Below are 20,387 nucleotides of genomic sequence, written 5' to 3'. Positions count from 1 at the left end.
AAGAAGTATAACTTCTAACGCGTGTACATAAGTACACACACTTTTTTTTTATATTTCAATAGTAGGTTTTTACCTTAACATTGTCAGGTGTTTGAACCTAGGTCTAATGGTCCGAACTGACCAATTACCTACTTTACAACAATGGGGGCACATCCTCCGGTCCCACTTTAGTAATAAAATTGTCGTATTTTTCGTTATTTAATAAATTACATTCATTGGCAAGCCTGTGTAGGTATTTTATTTGCGAAATACGCACCCGTAGGAATAAATACCTCTAGGTTAATTTTAGAGTTCTGTGTTACTACGTAAGTATATAAAATTGTTATTTGTAATATTACTGTCAAGTTGGTCTAGTGGTTAATATGTTGAACTACGCATTACGAGGTCTTGGCTTAGATTCAAGGGTCAGTTCAAAAACAGTGGGTCCCTACAATAACAATATAAGCCCACCAAGTGCATTGTAGTGAAGGAAAAATACACTACTTTTGTTTGTTTTTATCAATATATTTTAACACAATTGTTTCAATTATATTTTATAAAACAACTATAATTTTTACTTGTAACGGTAAAATAATCAAAAAAATGTTTACATGATAAGACAAATGATAAAAATGGACTTTAGTTTTGTTTACTAGCGGTCCCTCGCGACTTCTCCCGCGCATAAGTCAACCTTAAAAGATAGACATATGAATTCGCGGACTTTTTTTTGAAGCTTTTAAAGGGGAATAACTATGTCATACATGATTTTATCGAAACTTCAACTGTTTACGCAGCGCACGCGGCGGAAGCTCTCAAACGGAAAAAAAACCGCTCGATTTTGAAACATATTTCATTGGTGCTGAGCTCCTATTGGTCTTAGCGAGATGATATATAGCCTATAGCCTTTCTCGATAAATGGGCTATCCAACACTGAAAGAATTTTTAAATCGGGCCAGATCATATCGTACTTAAAATTATAAATGTGAAGGTGTGGATGTTTGTTACTCAATCATGTAAAAACGGCTGAACGGATTTGGATGAAATTTGGCATGCATGTAACCTTTGTTATGGAAAAAACATAGGGTACCTTTTATTCAGATTCCTTAAGTAGTTCCCGAGGGAAAATTGAAAATTGTTTACGAGCCAAGCCGCGGGCAGACTGCTTTGAAATTTGTTATGCATGTCACCTATGCTATGGAGAAGTCTTTAAACCTAACCTAACAGTTATAAAAAGCCTACCCTTAAGTATTTATAACTCGTACTGGCGATTTTCTTCATTATGTATCATCTGCATTTTAGGGTTGCCAGACGGTCGGGAATTGGCGGGATTCTCCCGAATTTTTGCGTGTCCTCCCGACTCCCGTCAAAGAAAATAATCTCCCGAAAAACAACTAAGTCTGACTATTCTTTAAAATAATTGTTTTATAAATATAACCTAAAACTATTTAAAACTAAATAAAATCTAAAACGTCCTAGAAACCACCGCAGCGAGGCACAGTTCCTATGATGCTGGCAGCATTGCCCCTTTGGATGGCCAAACCAATTCGTTGGCCAAGGTAACTGCCCGTTCTAGGATCACCGATCATTCTTTGAAAAGGGCTCTTGCCTCCGGACCCCACGGTCCCAAAGTCTCTACTCCAAAAGGCACAAAAATGAAGCTGCTATCCAGGTTTTCATATTTACGCCTCTTGGCCTGCTCGGCACTGGTAGCAGCCGCACCTACCATTGACGAGGTGGCCTGGATGTGTGATGCAGCTAGGGTATCGACACAAGAAGTGACCTTCCAAGCCTCCAAGGTATGAGCGTCATACCATCAGGTCTCTTGCCATCGCTCCGCGCCAAACCAATAGGTTCTAATACAGCTGGTGCCTGAACGGTAGCAAGAGATCGTCGGATGATGTCGTTGATGGTGCTATGGCGAGAGAAGCGACCAGCGCTTCTTGAACAGGAGAGTCCATGGTGACCGTAGGTGTCAACGCTGTCACTGTCATATATTATGTATAATTAATATTTAACTTATTTTTTTATTTCTCCCGACCAAAGCCCTAAAATCCCGAAAAGAAGTATTAAATCAATCCCAGGCGAGCCGTTAGCAATGTGCGCTATGTGTGTCAGATATTCGCCGGCGAATCGATTTGACCCACTCGAAGTGTTGTGTGTGCGGGGCCTAAGTGCTCACTTAGTGCTATCCGTGTTTAGTGGCCTTAAATCGAGCCGCCTTAATCGAGTGCTTGTGTCTAGCGGGAACGAACCGCGCTTCATCCGCTTGAAACTTTACACCCACACAAACATGTCCTGTGTTGTAGTAGTTTTAGTACATACTAGCGGACCTACGCGACTCCGTCCGCGAATCAGTCGACTTAAAAAAATAGTCGTATGTCCAATATAAATGAATCCTAGCTTGATTAATTTATTACCCTAATTAGAAGAAATTGAAATTAAAGTTCTAAAGAATTAAGTAAATAAAAAAAATATTTTATTAGAATAAAAAAATTAAAAATAAGAAAATATTTCTTAAGATGATATTTTCATATCATCATTTAATATATTTTAGTGAAACAGCCTGTATACTAAATTTCATGAAAATCGTTGGAGCCAATTCCGAGATTCCAATTACATATACAAGAATTGCTCGTTTAAAGATATAAGCTAAAATGACATAAATATATTAAAAGCTGTAAATACAATTACAAGTCGTCTTTAAAGTAAACTATAGTGACTTGTGTCACCTTTTTAAATATCAAGTGATAGACTGCCGTATGTCGATTGCTGCTTTGCGGCAGAAATAAGCAAAAATGGTATAAAATACAAATCTTTATATATACAATCTACAATATATTATATCGTTTCTTTATTTTCGTGGCAGCCCTAAATCGTATACCTAAACCAATCGTATTATACAAAATCTATTAATTCCAAAGTTAAAGAATGTTAATTTGGTAGGCGTGCAAGACTCCACACGAAGATCAAGTATCAAATGTCAGCCCATCGCTTAACACCGAAATAGAATGGCTACCAATGTTCCATGATTTATTGAACGCTTCCCAAACTTATAAATATTTGAGGTTCGGTTACTTGCGTAACTCTGGAACTGTTATGATCCGAGATGTTGTATAAAACGTCATTGGACATTACTAAGCTTTTAAAACAACGCATTTTTAAGGCTTCCTACATAACATTTATAAAAAAATCTTGCAAAGGGGCAGAAATGGGGGCCATTTTTTTACTTACGATGTTTTCCTTTACCGTTAAAGAGAATTATAATTTATTTGCTTAAATTCAAATTTGCACGTAACTACGAAAAGTGCGGGCCGGGGATATAATTCTTTCAAATTCAAATCGAAAATGATTAATTCATGCAAACATATCACATACACTTATGCAGCGTTCACACTTATTAAATGTGACCATTATAGGTAATCTATATTTGAATATTATTTATAAACCTATAATAATTTTACACCTGTCCGTTCTTGCTCATATTGTCCAAATCCTACGGTTGCCTGGCAGATCGCTACTAAGCGATAAGGCCGCCTTTTGTATTCTACTTCCGCTTTTGTGTTTCTATTTTTCTTTTATTTCCCCAACTGCACAGTGGTGTACAAATAAAGAGTTAAATAAATAAAATAAATAATGGTGAGATGATAGTGATAAATACATTCGTTAAATTAAAACGAAAGCTAAGCTTCCCTCCGGAATTGAAGGAGTAACTCTAGTCAAAGTCAAAGTCAAAGTCAAATATTTATTTATTCAAATAGGCACATAGATGGCACTTTTGATGCGTACATTACATGTAAAATATGACATAGAAGTGAGTTGATGGCGATAACTAAATTCGTCAACTTAAAACTAAAGCTACGAGGGTTCTATATCCTTGCGTTCAAGTTTACGATGGTTCATTAGATAAGTCTTCGTCATCATCATCACCTCAACCAATGATGTCCACTACTGGACATAGGTCTTTTGTAGGGAGTTCCACAATTCACGGTCCTAGGCCGCTTGCCTCCAGCTACTCGCCTGATGTCATCTGTCCACCTCGGTGGGGGGCCGACCTACGCTCCGCTTGCGTTTGCGTACCACCCCAACGTCCATCGGTTCTCCGAGCTATGTGCTTGCAGATAAGTCTTCAATAACGTCCAACTTATACAAAATCAATAATAGATTTATTCATAACCATAACATTCTTTTACGTTTATTATGATCAAAAGCGATTCCTTAAAGGGCGGAAAAGTGGACGACTTCCTTGCAAATAGGTATTCATAAACACAACTTTTCCTCATGCCTGTCGAGAAACTATTACGAATCGCCTAATATCAAATTATAGCGTGTGTTCATTATGAGCAAAAAAATGTTCGTTATTACCAAGAAAATGTTATAAGCAAATAAGCGAAGCGTAAAAACGGCAGAATTTAAAACATCAATCGTCAATGAATAGTTAATTTCATTTATTTCCGCCTATGGTTTCCCTAACGAGGTGTCACGTAAGTGAATAGAAGGCGAATTCGCTGTGTTTGTAAACAACTTGTTTTTTTTAATGCAACTTCTTTAGAAAGTGATAATGTTTACATTGTTGTGATAGAAATTGCTTTGTCGGTATAGAAGCATACTGTATTACAGATCACTACCTTTTTTTTGATTGTATGTAGCTTCGTTTTATATTCCACTACAAGTTAGCCCTTGATTGCAATCTCAGTAAGTGATGATGTAGTCTAAGATGGTAGCGGGAAAATACTTGTGCCTACTACATCATCATATCCATCCATTACAAGTCCACTAGTGGGCAGTGTCTCCTCCCTCAATGAGAAGGGGTAAGGGCCGTAGTCCACAACGCTGGCCCAGTGCTAATAGGAGAACTCCACACGCCTTTAAGAACATTATGGAGAATGGAGAACTGGAGAACTCTCAGGCATACTGATTTCCACACGATGTTTTCCTACACCGTTAAGGCAAGTGTAACTCAGAAAAGTTAGAGTTACGTGCTGGGATTCGAACTCGTTACCCTGAAAGTAAAGTCGAAGTCCTCCCCACTGGACTATCGCCGCTTCTTTGGTTATGCTATCATTCAATTAATTATTCAGGCCCTAATAACTGGCAGTTGTTTCTGAATGATAGACAGCACTTTTATTTGTTTCTAAAGATTGCGACGATGCAAATTCTTTCTAACCCGCCCACCTACAATAACCTTACTCCAACTTCCTAGAATGTGATAACATACTCATGCATATTAATTACAATAGTTTCTTTTGATCTATCGTTTGATGCTTCTGAGTTAGAAATACTCGTAAAATTATTATAAAACTAAATTACAGTGCAATTTGTGTGTATATAATCTGGATAATAATTTTATATCTTTCAATATCTAAGTAACGGAACTCGTAAACTTATGAATTGCTTAATGAATATCGATTAGTGAAAGGTAGATCTCTTCATATAAGACGTTACTTACTTGTCCATAGCCTGGTTTAAAACGGGAATTAATAAAGGATTTACACCCTCCCAAATGTAGAGTGTACTGCATTCTTTAACGTTACGTAAATTATTAAAGTTATATTTCTTTTGGCGCGTTAGGGAAAAATTATGAGAGTAAATTTACACGATGCGCGCGCACACCGACACAAAAAACCGTTACATAATCCCGAGTGATAGTGATAGAGTATATACAATAGGTACTTTTTTGAAAATAATTCCTAATGGCAGTTGAACTACGCCATTTATAAATTTCAAATTCAAATTCAAATTCAAAAATGATTTATTCATGTAAACCTTATCTCAGGCACTTATAAAGCGTTCATACATTTAACATGTTAGTGATGGTGATAACTGCATTCCTTACCTTGAAAGTAAAGTTAGGAGAGTTCCAAATGCGTCCTAGTCATAATTATATGCCGTAGGACATAATGCTGTGAAAGTAACTAAAATACACACGCCTGGCAGTGTCTATATCTGTCATACTACGTATCTTTTTAACCGCGTATGATGCAGAGCTAAGTCTGTTCGTAATAGTTTAGCATTAATATGAATGAATTATGTAATTAATACACCCTATTGTACATCAAAGAAAAAGTAGTTACGATATAATAAACACATCAGTGCAAAACGATACAATTTGGTGGCGTATGCTAAATTCCTTACATTGCCAGTGGTGTTTTTAACCACGTAAGTATTTGTTTAACTAGGTACTTGAGCGACGACTAGGCACGTGTGACCGATTTGTTATAACTTTAAATATGGAATGCACGCACTGCGACATGCAGTTTGCTATTTTTGCGTACGTACGTGCGACACGCGACCGAATTATATCCAAGGCGCGGAATATGCCGCCCAATAATGAAAACGCGGTCATTGTACAGATTACATTGTTTAACACATCCACTAGTAATTACTAGTATAGTAGGTACAACTATTTATACTTCTATACTTATGGGATGCTCGTATGGGATGATGCAGTCTAGGATGGTAACGGGCTAACCTGTTATCGGCCCCGAAATAGTGTTGCCCAAATTCAGTCTTGGTCTTGCAGTCTTGGTCTTGTTCTTGCGTTTTTGCAAGACCAAGACCAAGAACAAGACCGCGTATTTTTAGCAAGACCAAGACCAAGACTGACCGTGCAAGACTTGAGCAAGAACAAGACATAGCCTGCAAGACTCTTGCGTCTTGCAGCTAGGACTTAGCGCTATTTCACGGAGTAGTTAGGTGTAACAGTTCGGTGTATAGGTAGGTAGGTACGCTTAGGAATTCTATGAGACGCAAAAAACTATATCAAAGAATATGAAAAACTGGACCTATGCGCATTACGACTAATACCATAAACATAGCGAATAAAAAAATATCTATTAAAATCAAACTGAGTGCATGCGTAGTTATGTTTTAACCATCGGCACTTTGATAATGCGGCATCAAAGGTTTTGTACTTACTTCTCAAAGAAATTTGCCGCTTTTCGGAAGTACATGGTTATGATACACGCGCCGGCGGCTTCTTTTGAAATCTAAAACAATCGTTGCCGCCGCGCCGAAATCATAACATTTGACACTATTCATGCAAAATAATTTCGAATTTTAAGAGTACCTACAGGTGTTCCAAAGAATAAATAAGTTTCAGATTGGTGATTTTAGATTGGTGGAGGACGCATGAGACAGAGTATCCGATTTTATCGAAAATGGCCCGTGATTTTCTCTCAATACCTGCAACTTCAGTACCTGCTGAGAGGTTATTTTCTAAAGCATCATTAGTAATTAGAAAACATAGAAATAGGTTAAGTGATGAGTCAGCCAGATGGTTACTTTGTATTAATTCTTGGTCAAAAGAATTGATATAAAGTATCATAACCTAATGATAAAGCTGTTGATTTGTGTTGTATTTTATTTTTTATTCAAATAAATGATAAATCGTAAAACTCTTTTATTAAATTTCTTATAAGTTGAGGGTTCAATCTCTTTCTAGACAGATAAGTATTGTTCTTTAAAATACAGTCAAGTTATTGTAATTAATTTGTTTTTTTACATGTTTTAGCAAATGTAAGCTTATAAATCATAAATGTTTATTAAGAAACAGTTACTTCCATGGAAAACGACATATAGGTCAGTTGATTTTTCGAATTTCTTATCAAATCTTCAGTTATTTATTAATCTGCTTGATCTTTACTATGGCTATGTTAATTCAAGCTCACAATGTTCCAATTCTAATACGTTTTTCTAAGATTTAAAGTAAACTTTAATAAATAGTAATAGACTAATAGGTAATTGCAAGACTTGCAAGACTCTTGCTGCAAGACCAAGACCAAGACCAAGACTGGGAGCGCAAGACCAAGACCAAGACCAAGACCAGGTGTATTGGCGCAAGACCAAGACCAAGACTGGCTAAGTCTCGTCTTGTTCTTGCATTTGGGCAACACTACCCCGAAAGTACGGGACCGATTTTAACCATTCTTTCTCCAAAAGAATGCTTAAAATTATGCTTGCTTCGTGATGTTCACAAAGTAACATAGCCTATAATATATTTAAAAAACAATTGGAGATCCTTAAGAAAATTGCAATAATGTAACCCAAAGTAGAAAATGCCTTAATGCATTACTTGGCGTAAATAAATAATAAATAAAATAATACTACGACAATACACACACCGGCATCTAGCCCCAAATTAAGCGTAGCTTGTGTTGTGTTGTACTAAGATAGCTGCTGAATATAATATATTTTTTTTTATGAATACACATAAATTCTTGTAATATACACTGAAAAGCATTTATGTTCATCACACAAACATTTTCCAGTTGTGGGAATCAAACCCACGACCGAAAGACGAGAAAGCAGGATCGCTGCCCACTGGGCCACTCGGCCGTAAATATTTATAATACATAAACATTATGTGTTACGTGATTAAAATACTCATTATTACGTACAAAAAAAGTCTAAAAGTCTTTATTTTTCTGACTATCATAGTTAAGTTCGGTTAGCAGCTTTTGTATTCTAAAGTTATATTAGATCGCCGGTTGAAACAAAAGTTGTTAACATTAGTATCGCAGTTGTAATTCTTATTCAAATAAATGGTTTTATAATCAAGGGTAAAAATAGCAGTAAAATACTTTTTAGTCATTCCTATTAAGAATTATAAATTTTCTGTTATCACTAACGATTAACAAGGTAGTGCCTGTATAAGTAACGCCTAATCTAAAAGGATACATCAATTAGGCAAGGCTGCATCAATTGTTCACCAATAGTTATTATCACTTGGAGTTGGTGACACGTTTATTTCTATAGACATGGCCTATAGTATATCATTAGGCATTAGGCATTTGGGCATAGCTGAGGTTTAGTGAAAACGGACTTACGTGTATCATATTTAAAAGAGATATTCCTTCATTAGAAAACCCGCCTTTAAGTAAATTAGAAAATCCAAATATTAATTATTATTATTATTATTTAAATTCAATTTAGAAGTTATTGAGCGAGTTTAAAAAAATTATGTACCTAAACCAAACCGTTATTTTTTTATTGGATAGAAGCAGGCGTTACTTTGCCTGAAGTAATTATAAATTACACCATACTGATTCTCCTGATGTTCGCGGAGTATAGCAAATTAAGCTTAATTTTCATAATATGTTATTTTTTTATATGTGTGAAGTAAAAAAAAAAGTGAATTGAAAAATTTATTTTTAAAACATACACAATTTGCACAACTTAAAAATATCAGTGGAAATTGTTGATTTAAAAAAAAATGCGGACGAAGTCGCGGCCAACCCCTAGTAGTAGGTATATAATATGGGCCCCTGGTCTGCGAGATATAAAAGTTTGGGGATATCATCTTACCTAGAGGGTATGCTGACGCTAGTTGTTTACTCAACAAATCGCACAGTAGGTCAAAAGGGTTATTAAAAATGTTGAAATCATAACAGAGCTGAACGTTATCTAATTTTAATGCCTTCTGTATGAACACTTAGTTGTAGTAGAGTGACAACTTGACCGGGGGATCCGTTTTTACTGAAACGATTAAAAAGCTCGGGTGTGAATTGCTCTACCTTGAGATGGTGATAACAAATAAAAATACCCCGCTAAATTTGTGCTCTTCTTAGACCAGGGCGCGTTTATAACCCTTGTAACGTTAGGTTTAATTTGTCAAATGAAGTTATCACCATTACAGAATTATGTAAACATATAATGAACGCTGCATAAGTGCCTGTGATAGGCGTGATATGTGACCGAATTACACCCAGACGAAGTCGCGGGCGGAAAGCTAGAATGTTATAAAAAAACATTATTAAAATTATTTGTGTGCAGCAATTACCTACGCTTTTCCCACGGGAACAATTTGACAGATCGCGACTTTGTCTGCGTGGACTTCAGAACTGGGTCTAAAGCTTTTCATGGTTACAATTTTACCTACCACTTTTTGAGAGATCGGTATAGAAAGTACATGTCCTTTTCCAAACATAGGTGACACGCATTCCCAATTTCAAAGCTGTCTGCCCGCGGCTTAGCTCGTAAACAATTTTCAATTTTCCCTCGAGAATTACTTAAGGAATCGGGAAATAAGGTAGCCTATGTCCTTTTCCATGTCAAAGGCTACATGCATGCCACATATCATCCAAATCCAGCCGTTCTTGCGTGATTGAGTAACGAACATACATACTTTCACATTTATAATATTAGTAGGATAAGTTCGGATATTACATCTTAGAATGATTTCGCGCTAAGAAAAATAGTTATTTATCAGAAAACCTTCCTACAACGCGAACACGCGGACAAAACCGCGGGCAATAGCATAAATAGACACATCTATTCTAGCAACAATACAAATTAAAATTAGCCACTGTATAATTTATATACTGACGCAGTTCAAGTCGGTCGATAGGCCGTATAGTGGAATGAACTAATCAATATTGTAAAGCCTTATCGATTTCTTGCTTGAAGTAACACGATGCCCTTAGAGGACCTGCCGACAGGGATGGCGAACTAAAAGTCCTTTGCGAGCCGTGATTAAAAAAAAAAAAATTTAATATATGAATGGCGCTACAAAGAAATGGTAATTTTTATAATATAATGTGGAAGTTCAACACTGCCCCAATCGCGTGAAATTTCTTATTGGTAATTTCCGACTCAAACTTTTACTCCTATTTTGAACTCCTTAATGACGAGATGTCAAATAGCTTTACCGTACTCAAGACTTAGGCTATCTGATGCAAAACAGATCTATCAAATCCGATGAGGGATTAGCGTGTTTAAAAACTACAAAAAAACTCATCAGCTTCGAATATCAGAAGTGGGATCATTGATTTGATTCCAAATTCAATGTATCTAGCTCATCATACCTAGCTATGATCCAATGTCCACTGCCGAGCACAGGGTTCTCCCTCATAGAAGAGAAGGCATTGATAGGTTTCAGAGATTAAAGATTTCACGATACTCCTATTGGTGGTATGTATTGTAGGTAGGAGAGTATAAGAGTACTCACCCTTATAAAATTTTGTATAAGGTTTTTTGGTCATTCTCAATAGCCTATAACAGTCCACGCCTCCCGAACGGGAGGATTCCGTAATAATCCCTTGGGTACGTCGTACGACACCCGGTTTTATATAGATAGTAGATATTACACACCTTTTAGATACCGCCACACTGCAAGGTTTAATTGTTTTCACGTGGCATTTAAACATCCCCAGAATCCGTCTATAGTCTGTAAGACGTGGTATTTTAACACTCTAGTCTTGATGATGTTAGATATGCCATACGTCTATCAGTTTTCCAAGCTATATATGCCCCGCCTCGTACATTGTTATTTTAGGTTGATGAAACAGTGATAGAGAGCTTTTTGTGACAGAGCTTATCTGGGGAAATTAGTATTCTACCATCTTCATTTCTGCCGCCAAGTTGCCTTTATAATGTTGTACCGATTTTCATGATAACAGTCTTTTGTTTTTTTTTTTGCGATCCCTTAATATACCTACAACAGTTGCATAAATAACTAATATAAAACTCTTATAAAAAGGTAAGTAAGAATATGTAAGCGCCACTTGTAATGCCGCCATCTAGTAAAGGCTGTCAAAGTTAAGTAACTTATTTAGCTCTTTCAATTATTATTGTGATTTTGCAACAGAGTTGTAATCATGGATCGACAACGACACATACCAAGACTAACCATCTGTTCACTTCTTTTATTTTCCTCACATAAAAAACAGATCAAATATAGTAAGTACTAACCGTTTATTACGTTATTTACATATGTAATGTTCAAGAAGTTACCGTAGGCGAAAAGGTTTACAATCCCTGATCCCTACATATAGGTGCTATGGGTAGGTGTTTACTGTTCGACCACAATCCTGCGGTTACTTCACGATCCACTTTGTAATTACGTGCCTACGAAATGTTATATAACTTCACCTGTTTCTATTACGAATTATTCGCGTGGTTGCCAGGGCAAGGATTGCTATGAAGCTACGGAATGATCAACCTATTGACGGCTCACTACAGGGCACGGGTCTCCTCTGAATGAGAAGGGTTTAAGCCCGTAGTCCACGCTGGCCAAGTGCGCATTGGTAGATTTCACAAACCTTTGTGAAGAACTCTCAGGCATGCAGGTTTCCTCACGATGTATTCCTATGTATTCCTTCACCGTTAATGCAAGTGATATTTTAAAATTCCTGATTTAAAAATGCACATAGCTCCGAAAAGTTTGAGATGCTTGCCGAGGATGGAGCTATGTAATAACGCAACCAAATTGTACACAATCTAGCTTGCTCTATTTTATTCTTCGTACCCATATCCTACGCTAAGTGGGGACGACACATCATGTCTTATCCTTCCACTCACTTGTTTCCTTACTATTTTTCCCTTCACCGTTAAAGCAACTGATATTTTAATTGCTTAAAACGAACGTAACTAAGTAAGGTTAGTGGTGCGTGCTGGGATTCTAACTAGGCCTCTCGATAGTGAAGTCGTAATGCTACCCACTGGGCTATCAACGATATGTATATCAAAGATAATAAGTATAGGTATATATTAGAGGTGATAATATGTATTAATTCGTTGCCTAATATTAACACAACTATATAATTCATTGGTAAAAACAGGTTATTTGAAAAATGTAACGATAAATACTAACTATCTTTATAACAGTATAGAAAATCTTATATCTTTAAACGAGCAATTCTTGTATATATATAATTGGAATCTCGGAATCGGTTTCAACGATTTTCATGAAATTTGGTATACAGGGGGTTTCGAGGGCGATAAATCGATCTAGCTAGGATTCATTAATATTGGAATCTCGGGCTAAAACTGCAAAAAATATCCTTTTTGAGAGATTCTGATGCGTGCGATGCGTGAACGGTAAACGTGACGCCACACGTGTAAGTATATCGGAATTGTCGGAATTGTTGTTTCTTTAAAGTTCTATGACAACATACGAATATTTTTTTAAGTCGGCTCATTCGCGGACGAAGTCGCGCGGGTCCGCTAGTAAATATTAATTCGGCACTATTATATAATGAGTGAAAAACTCTCGCTAGTTTATTACTGCCGCTAAGCAGCATTGTTGCAAGGGCGTGGTTTGCCGGAGTAATTACAGGCACATGATTCTTAACACTTACGCATCAAATTGATGGATACAGGGTAGATATAGCACGACGTTCTCCTTGCATCACTACCGTCAGGTGGGCCATCTTGGTCCTTCAATTGTTTAGATAAAAAAAAATGCCTAGGCCCTTCTTCTTCTTATTCTTCTGCTTGCGGCTCAGGTTCGCCTGGTCCCTGGTGTCACGTAGACCTGTTACCATCTCTTGTGACGCCTGATCCTCCTGGTCTGACTAGGCCCTACTCAGAACTAAGAGTCTAATAACGTAGTCTAATAACAATTTGTTTGTTTCAGAGTTCTTCCGCAAACTGCTAATGCTCTCCCGAGAGGAGTTCCACGCCATGTTCAAGCGCACGTACGGCATGATCTACGAGCAACACTCTTACGTCTTCGTGCAGCTGTTCGAACAGCTGGAGAGGTAAGTCCAAGTAAAGTAACAAGTATACGACGTGTAACGGAATTACGAAATACTGTTGAAGGGTGTATGAATACATCTCATAAGGAATCACCCTGTAAAAATATTTAATAAAAAGGAGCATATTTATTTTTCAATTCTAAGTGTTTACTTTTGACAACCCTATTGAAGATAAAAGACCGACACGTGCATAGGAGTCACGCTTCACGACGCGTACCTAATAAAGTGATGTGATGTTACGGCTGTATCTGATTTATTTCAATAAAAACTATGGCAATGGTTTACTCAAAAACTATTGGGTTTTCGGTTTCACAGATAAGTCTCAGAGATATTAAATAATGTACCTCTAAAGACTCTGAAGTATTAATTCGGTATTCATTTACACGTCGTAACTCGTATACATATCTTACTAGCTGACCGTGGATAACCGTGAATCCTTAGCACACTTTTGGGGCTAAGAATTCACGATTCATCCTCGATAAGGTATGTTTTAAAAATAAGAAAATAATCGTTTGTGGAGATTTCAATATAGATCTATTAAAAAAGAATAACATATCTCACAAGTTTGAAGATATAATAACTAGCCATAACCTTAAAATATCAATCCGTCAACCAACTAGATTAGTGAGTGGAACATGCATTGACAATATCATACATAATATATACAATAGTAAAGCACAAGTAATTGATTTGGCAATGTCTGATCACTGTGCTCAACTATTAAAATGTCCTGTTAAAAAAGCTCTTACCTTAAATACTGGTTTGTAGAAAGACGCGACTATTCAAAAGATAATTTAAGTAAATTTAAACTGGCACTCCAATCCCTAACTTTCTCGGAAGTTAAAAATCATAAATGTCCCAACAAAGCCTTTAATGTTTTTTACGATACTTTCAAGTTATTTTACAATCTCTGTTTTCCTATTATTCGAACAAAATTGAAAAAACGATTATTCCCAGGAAGTTTAAATCAACCAATAGAAATTAAACATCGAATAGGAAGTAACTTAAAAAAAAAAAAGATTTGTTATTTTTGCAGGCGAAAAAACATCTCAGTCATTTTATACACATCATTTAAAAAATATTCGGCAAATCAATTCTTCATGGAACATATTAATTAAATTTGCATATGTTTTATTATATGAAAAAAGAAAAAAGTTATAACATGAAGGCTTACATAAACGATAAAAAAGCTTCTCTCTAACTTCACAGCTAATTATTAATTAACTGTATGGTGGTGATAACAAAAAAGCCCCCGCGGCGTTTAAAACCCTGGGGGGGGTTAAAACGCCGCCGTTTAAGGGTTGATTTAAAGAATCAAATTGTCACCGTCACCTCACAATAATTAAAACTTATATGTGTTAACGTTTCATAAGTGCCTGTGATAGGCCAAAATGAATAAACATATCTGAGTTTTGAAATAGATTATTGTTTGTTTCCCAGATATTACACCCGCGGCGACACCGACTTCGATGAAATGATGGACGGTTTCTTCGGCATCCTGTACCAAAAGATGTTCACCGTGCTCAACGCGCAGTATACCTTCGACGAGAAGTAAGTGATGTTCTAGAAGTTTTTGTGGGTTCTTCTTAGACCAGCAGGACTAAGAAGTATAATACTATAATAACTACTCGAAAATTTTTATCCCCCAATCATATCCCCTGACAAGGAATATAACTAACGTGTCCACCTGCTAAAGCATGGGAACATGGAATAGAATAGAATAGAATAGAAAAACTTTATTGCAACACAACACAATAGGAAAAATACAAAGAAAACAGTAATAGTACTTAGTACTAGGGTGCAAAGGCGGCCTTATCACTAAAAGTGATCTTCTAAAGGCAACCTGAGCGTATGAAGCCGATAAATAGTGAATATAGGAAGGGAATATAAAAAAGGGAATAGTAGAAGTTTAGCCCCGTTTATTATTACACATATATTATGTGTATATTATTTCCACTTGTGCGCCAGTGGTCTGACAGTTAATAAAGGTGTGGGAGAAGATACATTTTTATCCTTTCCCCGGGGATATTATTGTCTCCTGCCCATGCTAGCCGTGCAGGGCGCGTTTGGAACCCTCTTACCTTTACTTTTAAGTTAGTTATTACCATTAATAGTAACATATTATATGTATGAACGCTTCATAAGTGCCTCTGATAGGACTACATGAATACAACATTTTTGAATATGAATTTTGAATTTCTAAGGCGATTGTGGTTCCATAGCCATTGACGGCCGATTGGCGCAGTTTGCAGCGACCCTGCTTTCTGAGTCCAAGGCCGTGGGTTCGATTCCCACAAAATGTTTGTGTAATGAGCATGAATGTTTTTCAGTGTATGGGTGTTTATATATAAAATTATTTATAATTTATTCATCAATCATCTTAGTACCCATAACACAAGCTACGCTTAATTTGGGGCTAGATGGCGATTTGTGCGTTGTCGTAGTATATAAATTATTTATTGATTTATAACCTCTCCTTTCTGTAAGTCGGTTAGTAATGAATGTTTATTACAAATTAATATTAATAATAATAGTAGTTCGCTCAGCCAAGTTGCAGAAAGCGATGTTGCTAAACTCGGCTAGGATAGTCCGCCAACTTCCTGTCTGGTCGCCCCTGAAGGGGTATAATCCTCCAACCAGCACCAATATGTATTTATGTAATAATTAGTATATTAAAGTGTTTTTATCACTATGTTTGTGTAGAACCATACCCATCTCATTGCAGGAGGTCACCCGTGCCCGTAGTCGGACAGGGTGGTAATAAAATATATAATGAAATAATGTTCTAGGGTTTTTTAAGTAACTAAAACCGGTAATAACTGATTTTGCGCAGGTCGGGTATATAATTGAAAATATAGTTCAAAATACAAAACAAAATTATAATATCATGTCATTTTATCGACATGAAAGAGCCGTAGTCAACCACGATGATGTGTAGAACGCTATGTGCCATTAGCTCACATAAAAAAAGTAATAAACGGCCATGACAATTAGTGTGTAGCTTGGAACTAAAATAACTTCATTAAAGTCAACCACATAATAAAGTTCTTTAATAACGATTTAATGACGATATCATAACCGTTTCTAACACTTTATACCTTATTACAGTTCCGAGTTTTATTTACGCGTTCACATTAACTGTTTAGTGTTTTGTAGATCGCTCGATCACCACGGTTTGCCCATAGTAGTACAGAGAACGCTGCATGCCGTTCTTCGTTATATTACCTTAGTCGCCTCGTACGATACTCGAGGGAAAGGGAGAGGTGGTAACAACTGTATTCTGGTCTGCCGTAACCACACGGCACTGATTATGGAATATGTTTTTAAAAACATAAGATGCCCTACAAAACTCTAAAACAACACACAATCGCTGACCTCAATAACATCAAAGAAATATATATAGGTATTACTTCGTCTCATATCTAAAGCTTCACATGTTTATCGCAAAATATATTCTATTAAAAGAAAACATATCGCGGGCTCGTGTCATTTACTTCGCCTGTAATCTTAGTACGAGATTTCACACCTCGCTTGTATTCATGGTTTCGAGTATCGAAACAGTATAAGGTCAGTAGTGTAAATTCGGTTTTACACAGATCTCTATTGATCATTATCAGCCCATTGCGGGTCTTCTCTCATGAGAAGGGTTTTAGGCCGCAGTCCACCGTTCTAACCTAAAAAGTGCGGATTCGTAGACTTTACACGCCTTAGAGGACATTATGGAGAACTCTCAGGCATACAAGTTTCCTGACGGTTTTATTCACCGGTGATACTTAATTGCTGCCAAATCAAAACGCACATAAACACCGAAAAATTAGAAGTGCGTAGGTATATCTAAGTTTTCTTAGTTATGAGTGAAATCGGTCCGCCCGAAAGCGAGCCTGAATACTTCACTAACGCTAGGCTAGATTTATTTTTGTGTACTGTTTAATTAGAAACAATACATTGTTGTTGTCATGTTAAATGATGATTGTAAAAATTGTAAAAATATTTATAATCCTCAAAGTCCTCAGATTATTTGTGACTCGTTTGAGGATACCAGCTTTTAACCTAGTAGGGGATTTACCAACTCTGCTTCATCCAGCCAACACCATGTTACTGTACACGAGTCGCTCGTAATATATTTTTTTCATTACACCACAAGTCGCTTAACTCTCACCTGGTGGTGAACAGAAAACCAATAATTGTACCTACTCGTTTCCGAGTCACAAATCCCTCTATCAATCTATAGTCCATCTGAGTACTATTTTACAAATATTCTGCAAAAAGCTGCCAAAGAATTTCAAATTATTTTTTAATTAATGGAGCTTATAAATATTGTTTAAGGCCAATTTGAGCTCTAAAACAATATTGATCAGATCAATTTCACTCTAATGTATTCTTTCACTCAAGTATTTCGATAATCGCACAAGACTCTTCGATTGTGAGCGACCAAATCTCGTACTAGGGGTACAGATCTTTGATCCTTTTAATTCCACGAAACGCATACGTCGCACGGCACATTGCCCGCAGTTCGCAATAATTATACTTTCTGTCCTCTTTGGCCGGTATCCACATTAATCAGCGATCGCCATTCTTGTATTTCACGGAACCAAATATTCAAAAGCGTGGAAGAATTCGACGCTCGTTATTTTAATGCATACTAATTAGTGTTCGAATGGCGTGTTATTTTTTGACTTAATATAATTTTTTTTTTCTCATAGTCTAAGTAAAATTGCTTCGTAGAAACTAAATAATGCAAAAAAAAAAGATTTTCTATTCTCTTGTTTTCCTTCACCGTTGAAGCATGTGATATTTTAATTGCTGGGATTCGAACTCGGCTCCCCGAAAGTGAAGCCGAAGTGCTAACCTCTAGGCTATCGCCGCCTTCATACCAATACACACTAAAACTACATAAATGATAGAATAGAATAGAATAGAAAACATATTATTGAAACACAACACAATAGGAAAAAAACAAAACAGTAATAGTATTTAGTGTTAGGGTGCAAAGGCGGCTATCACTAAAAGTGATCTTTTAAAGGCAACCTGAGCGTGCGAAGCCGATAAAAAAGTGGAAAGTGGATGGTGCATAAAGTATGTTACAAAAAATAAAATAAACTTACACGAATATACATAATACATTTACATAATAACTACAAAAATAGCGATATAAATTTATATATAGGTACTATAATAGATATTTATGATATATATGAATAATATTATAAACTTATATAATACTTAATTACAAAGATAAGTAATATTTTTAATTGTATTTAAAATTTATTGCGTTATCATAACATCGTAATATTATAATTATTATTAGTTTTAAAATAATGTTAATGATTTTTGCACGCCAATCTTGGCTAAATAGATCATGAATTACAAAAAAAATTAATAAAAAATGTTGTTAATACATGAACATTGTTCCAGGTATTTGAAATGCGTGAACGAGCACATGAGAGACATACAGCCGTTCGAGGACGTGCCTTCCAAGCTGTCGGTGCAGCTCCGACGCGCCTTCGTCGCCACTCGCACCTTCCACAAAGCGCTGCGGGCTGGCTCCGAGGTAGTCAGGAATATGATGCAGGTAATTACCAAACTTTGGTTTTTTTTGAAGCGGTGACATCGCAGTGGGTAGGAGCTCGACTTCACTTTCGGGGAGCAGAGTTCGAATCCCAGCACGCAGCTCTAACTTACCTAAATTATGTGCGTTTTGATTCATTAAAAATATCAGTTGCTTCAACGGTGAAGGAAAACATCGTGAGGATACCTGCTTGCCTGAGAGTTCCACATATTGTTCTCAAAGGCATGTGGAGTCCGCACTGGGCCATGGCCTGGCCTGGGCGTGGTCGACTACGGCTTTAACCCCTTCCCATTGTGGGAGGAGACCCGTGCCCTGAACTTTTGAGATGCGGTGATAGCCTAGTGGGTATAGCTTCGGCTTTCCTTTCGTGGAGACCGAGTTCGCACCGCTAACTTTTCGGAGTTATGTGCGTTTTTAATTAAAGCAATTTTTGAAATCACTTGCTTTAAACGGTGAAGGGAAAAGATCGTGCGGAAACCTGAATGCCTTTGAGTTTTCCGTAACGTTCTCAAGGGCGTGTGAAGTCTACCAATCAGCACTTGGCCAGCGCGGTAGACTACGGCCTAAACCCTTCTCATTCTGAGAGGAGACCAGTGCCCTGTAGTAGGCCGGTTATGGGTTAATGAAGATGATGATAAGAGAAACAGAAACATGAAGAAGGAAGTAGAATACAAAATGCAGTCTTATACCGTAATAGCGATCTATGCCAGCCAACCTTAGAATTAGGAAAATAGGAGAGAACAGAATACACGCGAATAGCTGTATACTAATACATAAACGAATTCACACAAATATACCATACCTGCTTGATAAAGATTTTTTTTTTTTTTTATTTAATTTAGTTCGCAAAACTGACAATCAACTGCTTACTCTAATATAAACTATAGGACATTTGGCATGTGTATACAATTGTGCCTTCTCGATGCGAACATAGCATGCAAATCCGTTATGAAACTAAAGAATTTCTATTTTAATACTTACATTAAATTACAACATCAATATACTTACTTTCATACATATAGATTAATACACTTATATAAACATTACATAAATACATACTTGCACCGGGCGTAGGATTACACCCCGGCACGGGAGACCAGACTTTTATTATTATTATATTCTTTTATTTATTTATATATATATCTTTTGAAATTTTCAACAGTGTAAATTGTAAAAGAAAACAAAAACTATTAAAAAATTATAAAAAAAAATCACTCCTCGCGGGGCTTTTGAGAACTGCGGCCAGGGCAGAGTGCGGAACCTCCTCACAATACGAGCCGTTTTAAGAATTACTGCCTTCTAAATTGATCCAACAACCAAGCGAAAGCGTCTTAAGATATGTCGAAGCTTTTCGCGAACTTAAC

General features: G+C 36.6%; 1 protein-coding gene across 1 annotated transcript in view; it reads left to right on the top strand.

Moving 5' to 3' along the window:
* The window catches only part of LOC120637680, a 135,702-nt gene that overhangs the window by 99,399 nt on the left and 15,916 nt on the right, over positions 1-20,387 (top strand). Inside the window, exons 3-5 of the mRNA XM_039909626.1 lie at positions 13,334-13,457; positions 14,895-15,005; positions 18,870-19,026. Of these exons, the coding sequence (XP_039765560.1) occupies positions 13,334-13,457; positions 14,895-15,005; positions 18,870-19,026 (392 nt within the window). The remainder of the gene's footprint in view (positions 1-13,333; positions 13,458-14,894; positions 15,006-18,869; positions 19,027-20,387) is intronic.

This window comes from Pararge aegeria, chromosome 4 (genome assembly GCF_905163445.1).
Source record: "Pararge aegeria chromosome 4, ilParAegt1.1, whole genome shotgun sequence".
In the NCBI taxonomy this organism is placed as follows: Eukaryota; Metazoa; Arthropoda; class Insecta; order Lepidoptera; family Nymphalidae; genus Pararge; species Pararge aegeria.
Note: the sequence above shows the minus strand (reverse complement) of the source record. Positions and strands in the feature narration are given on the sequence as shown.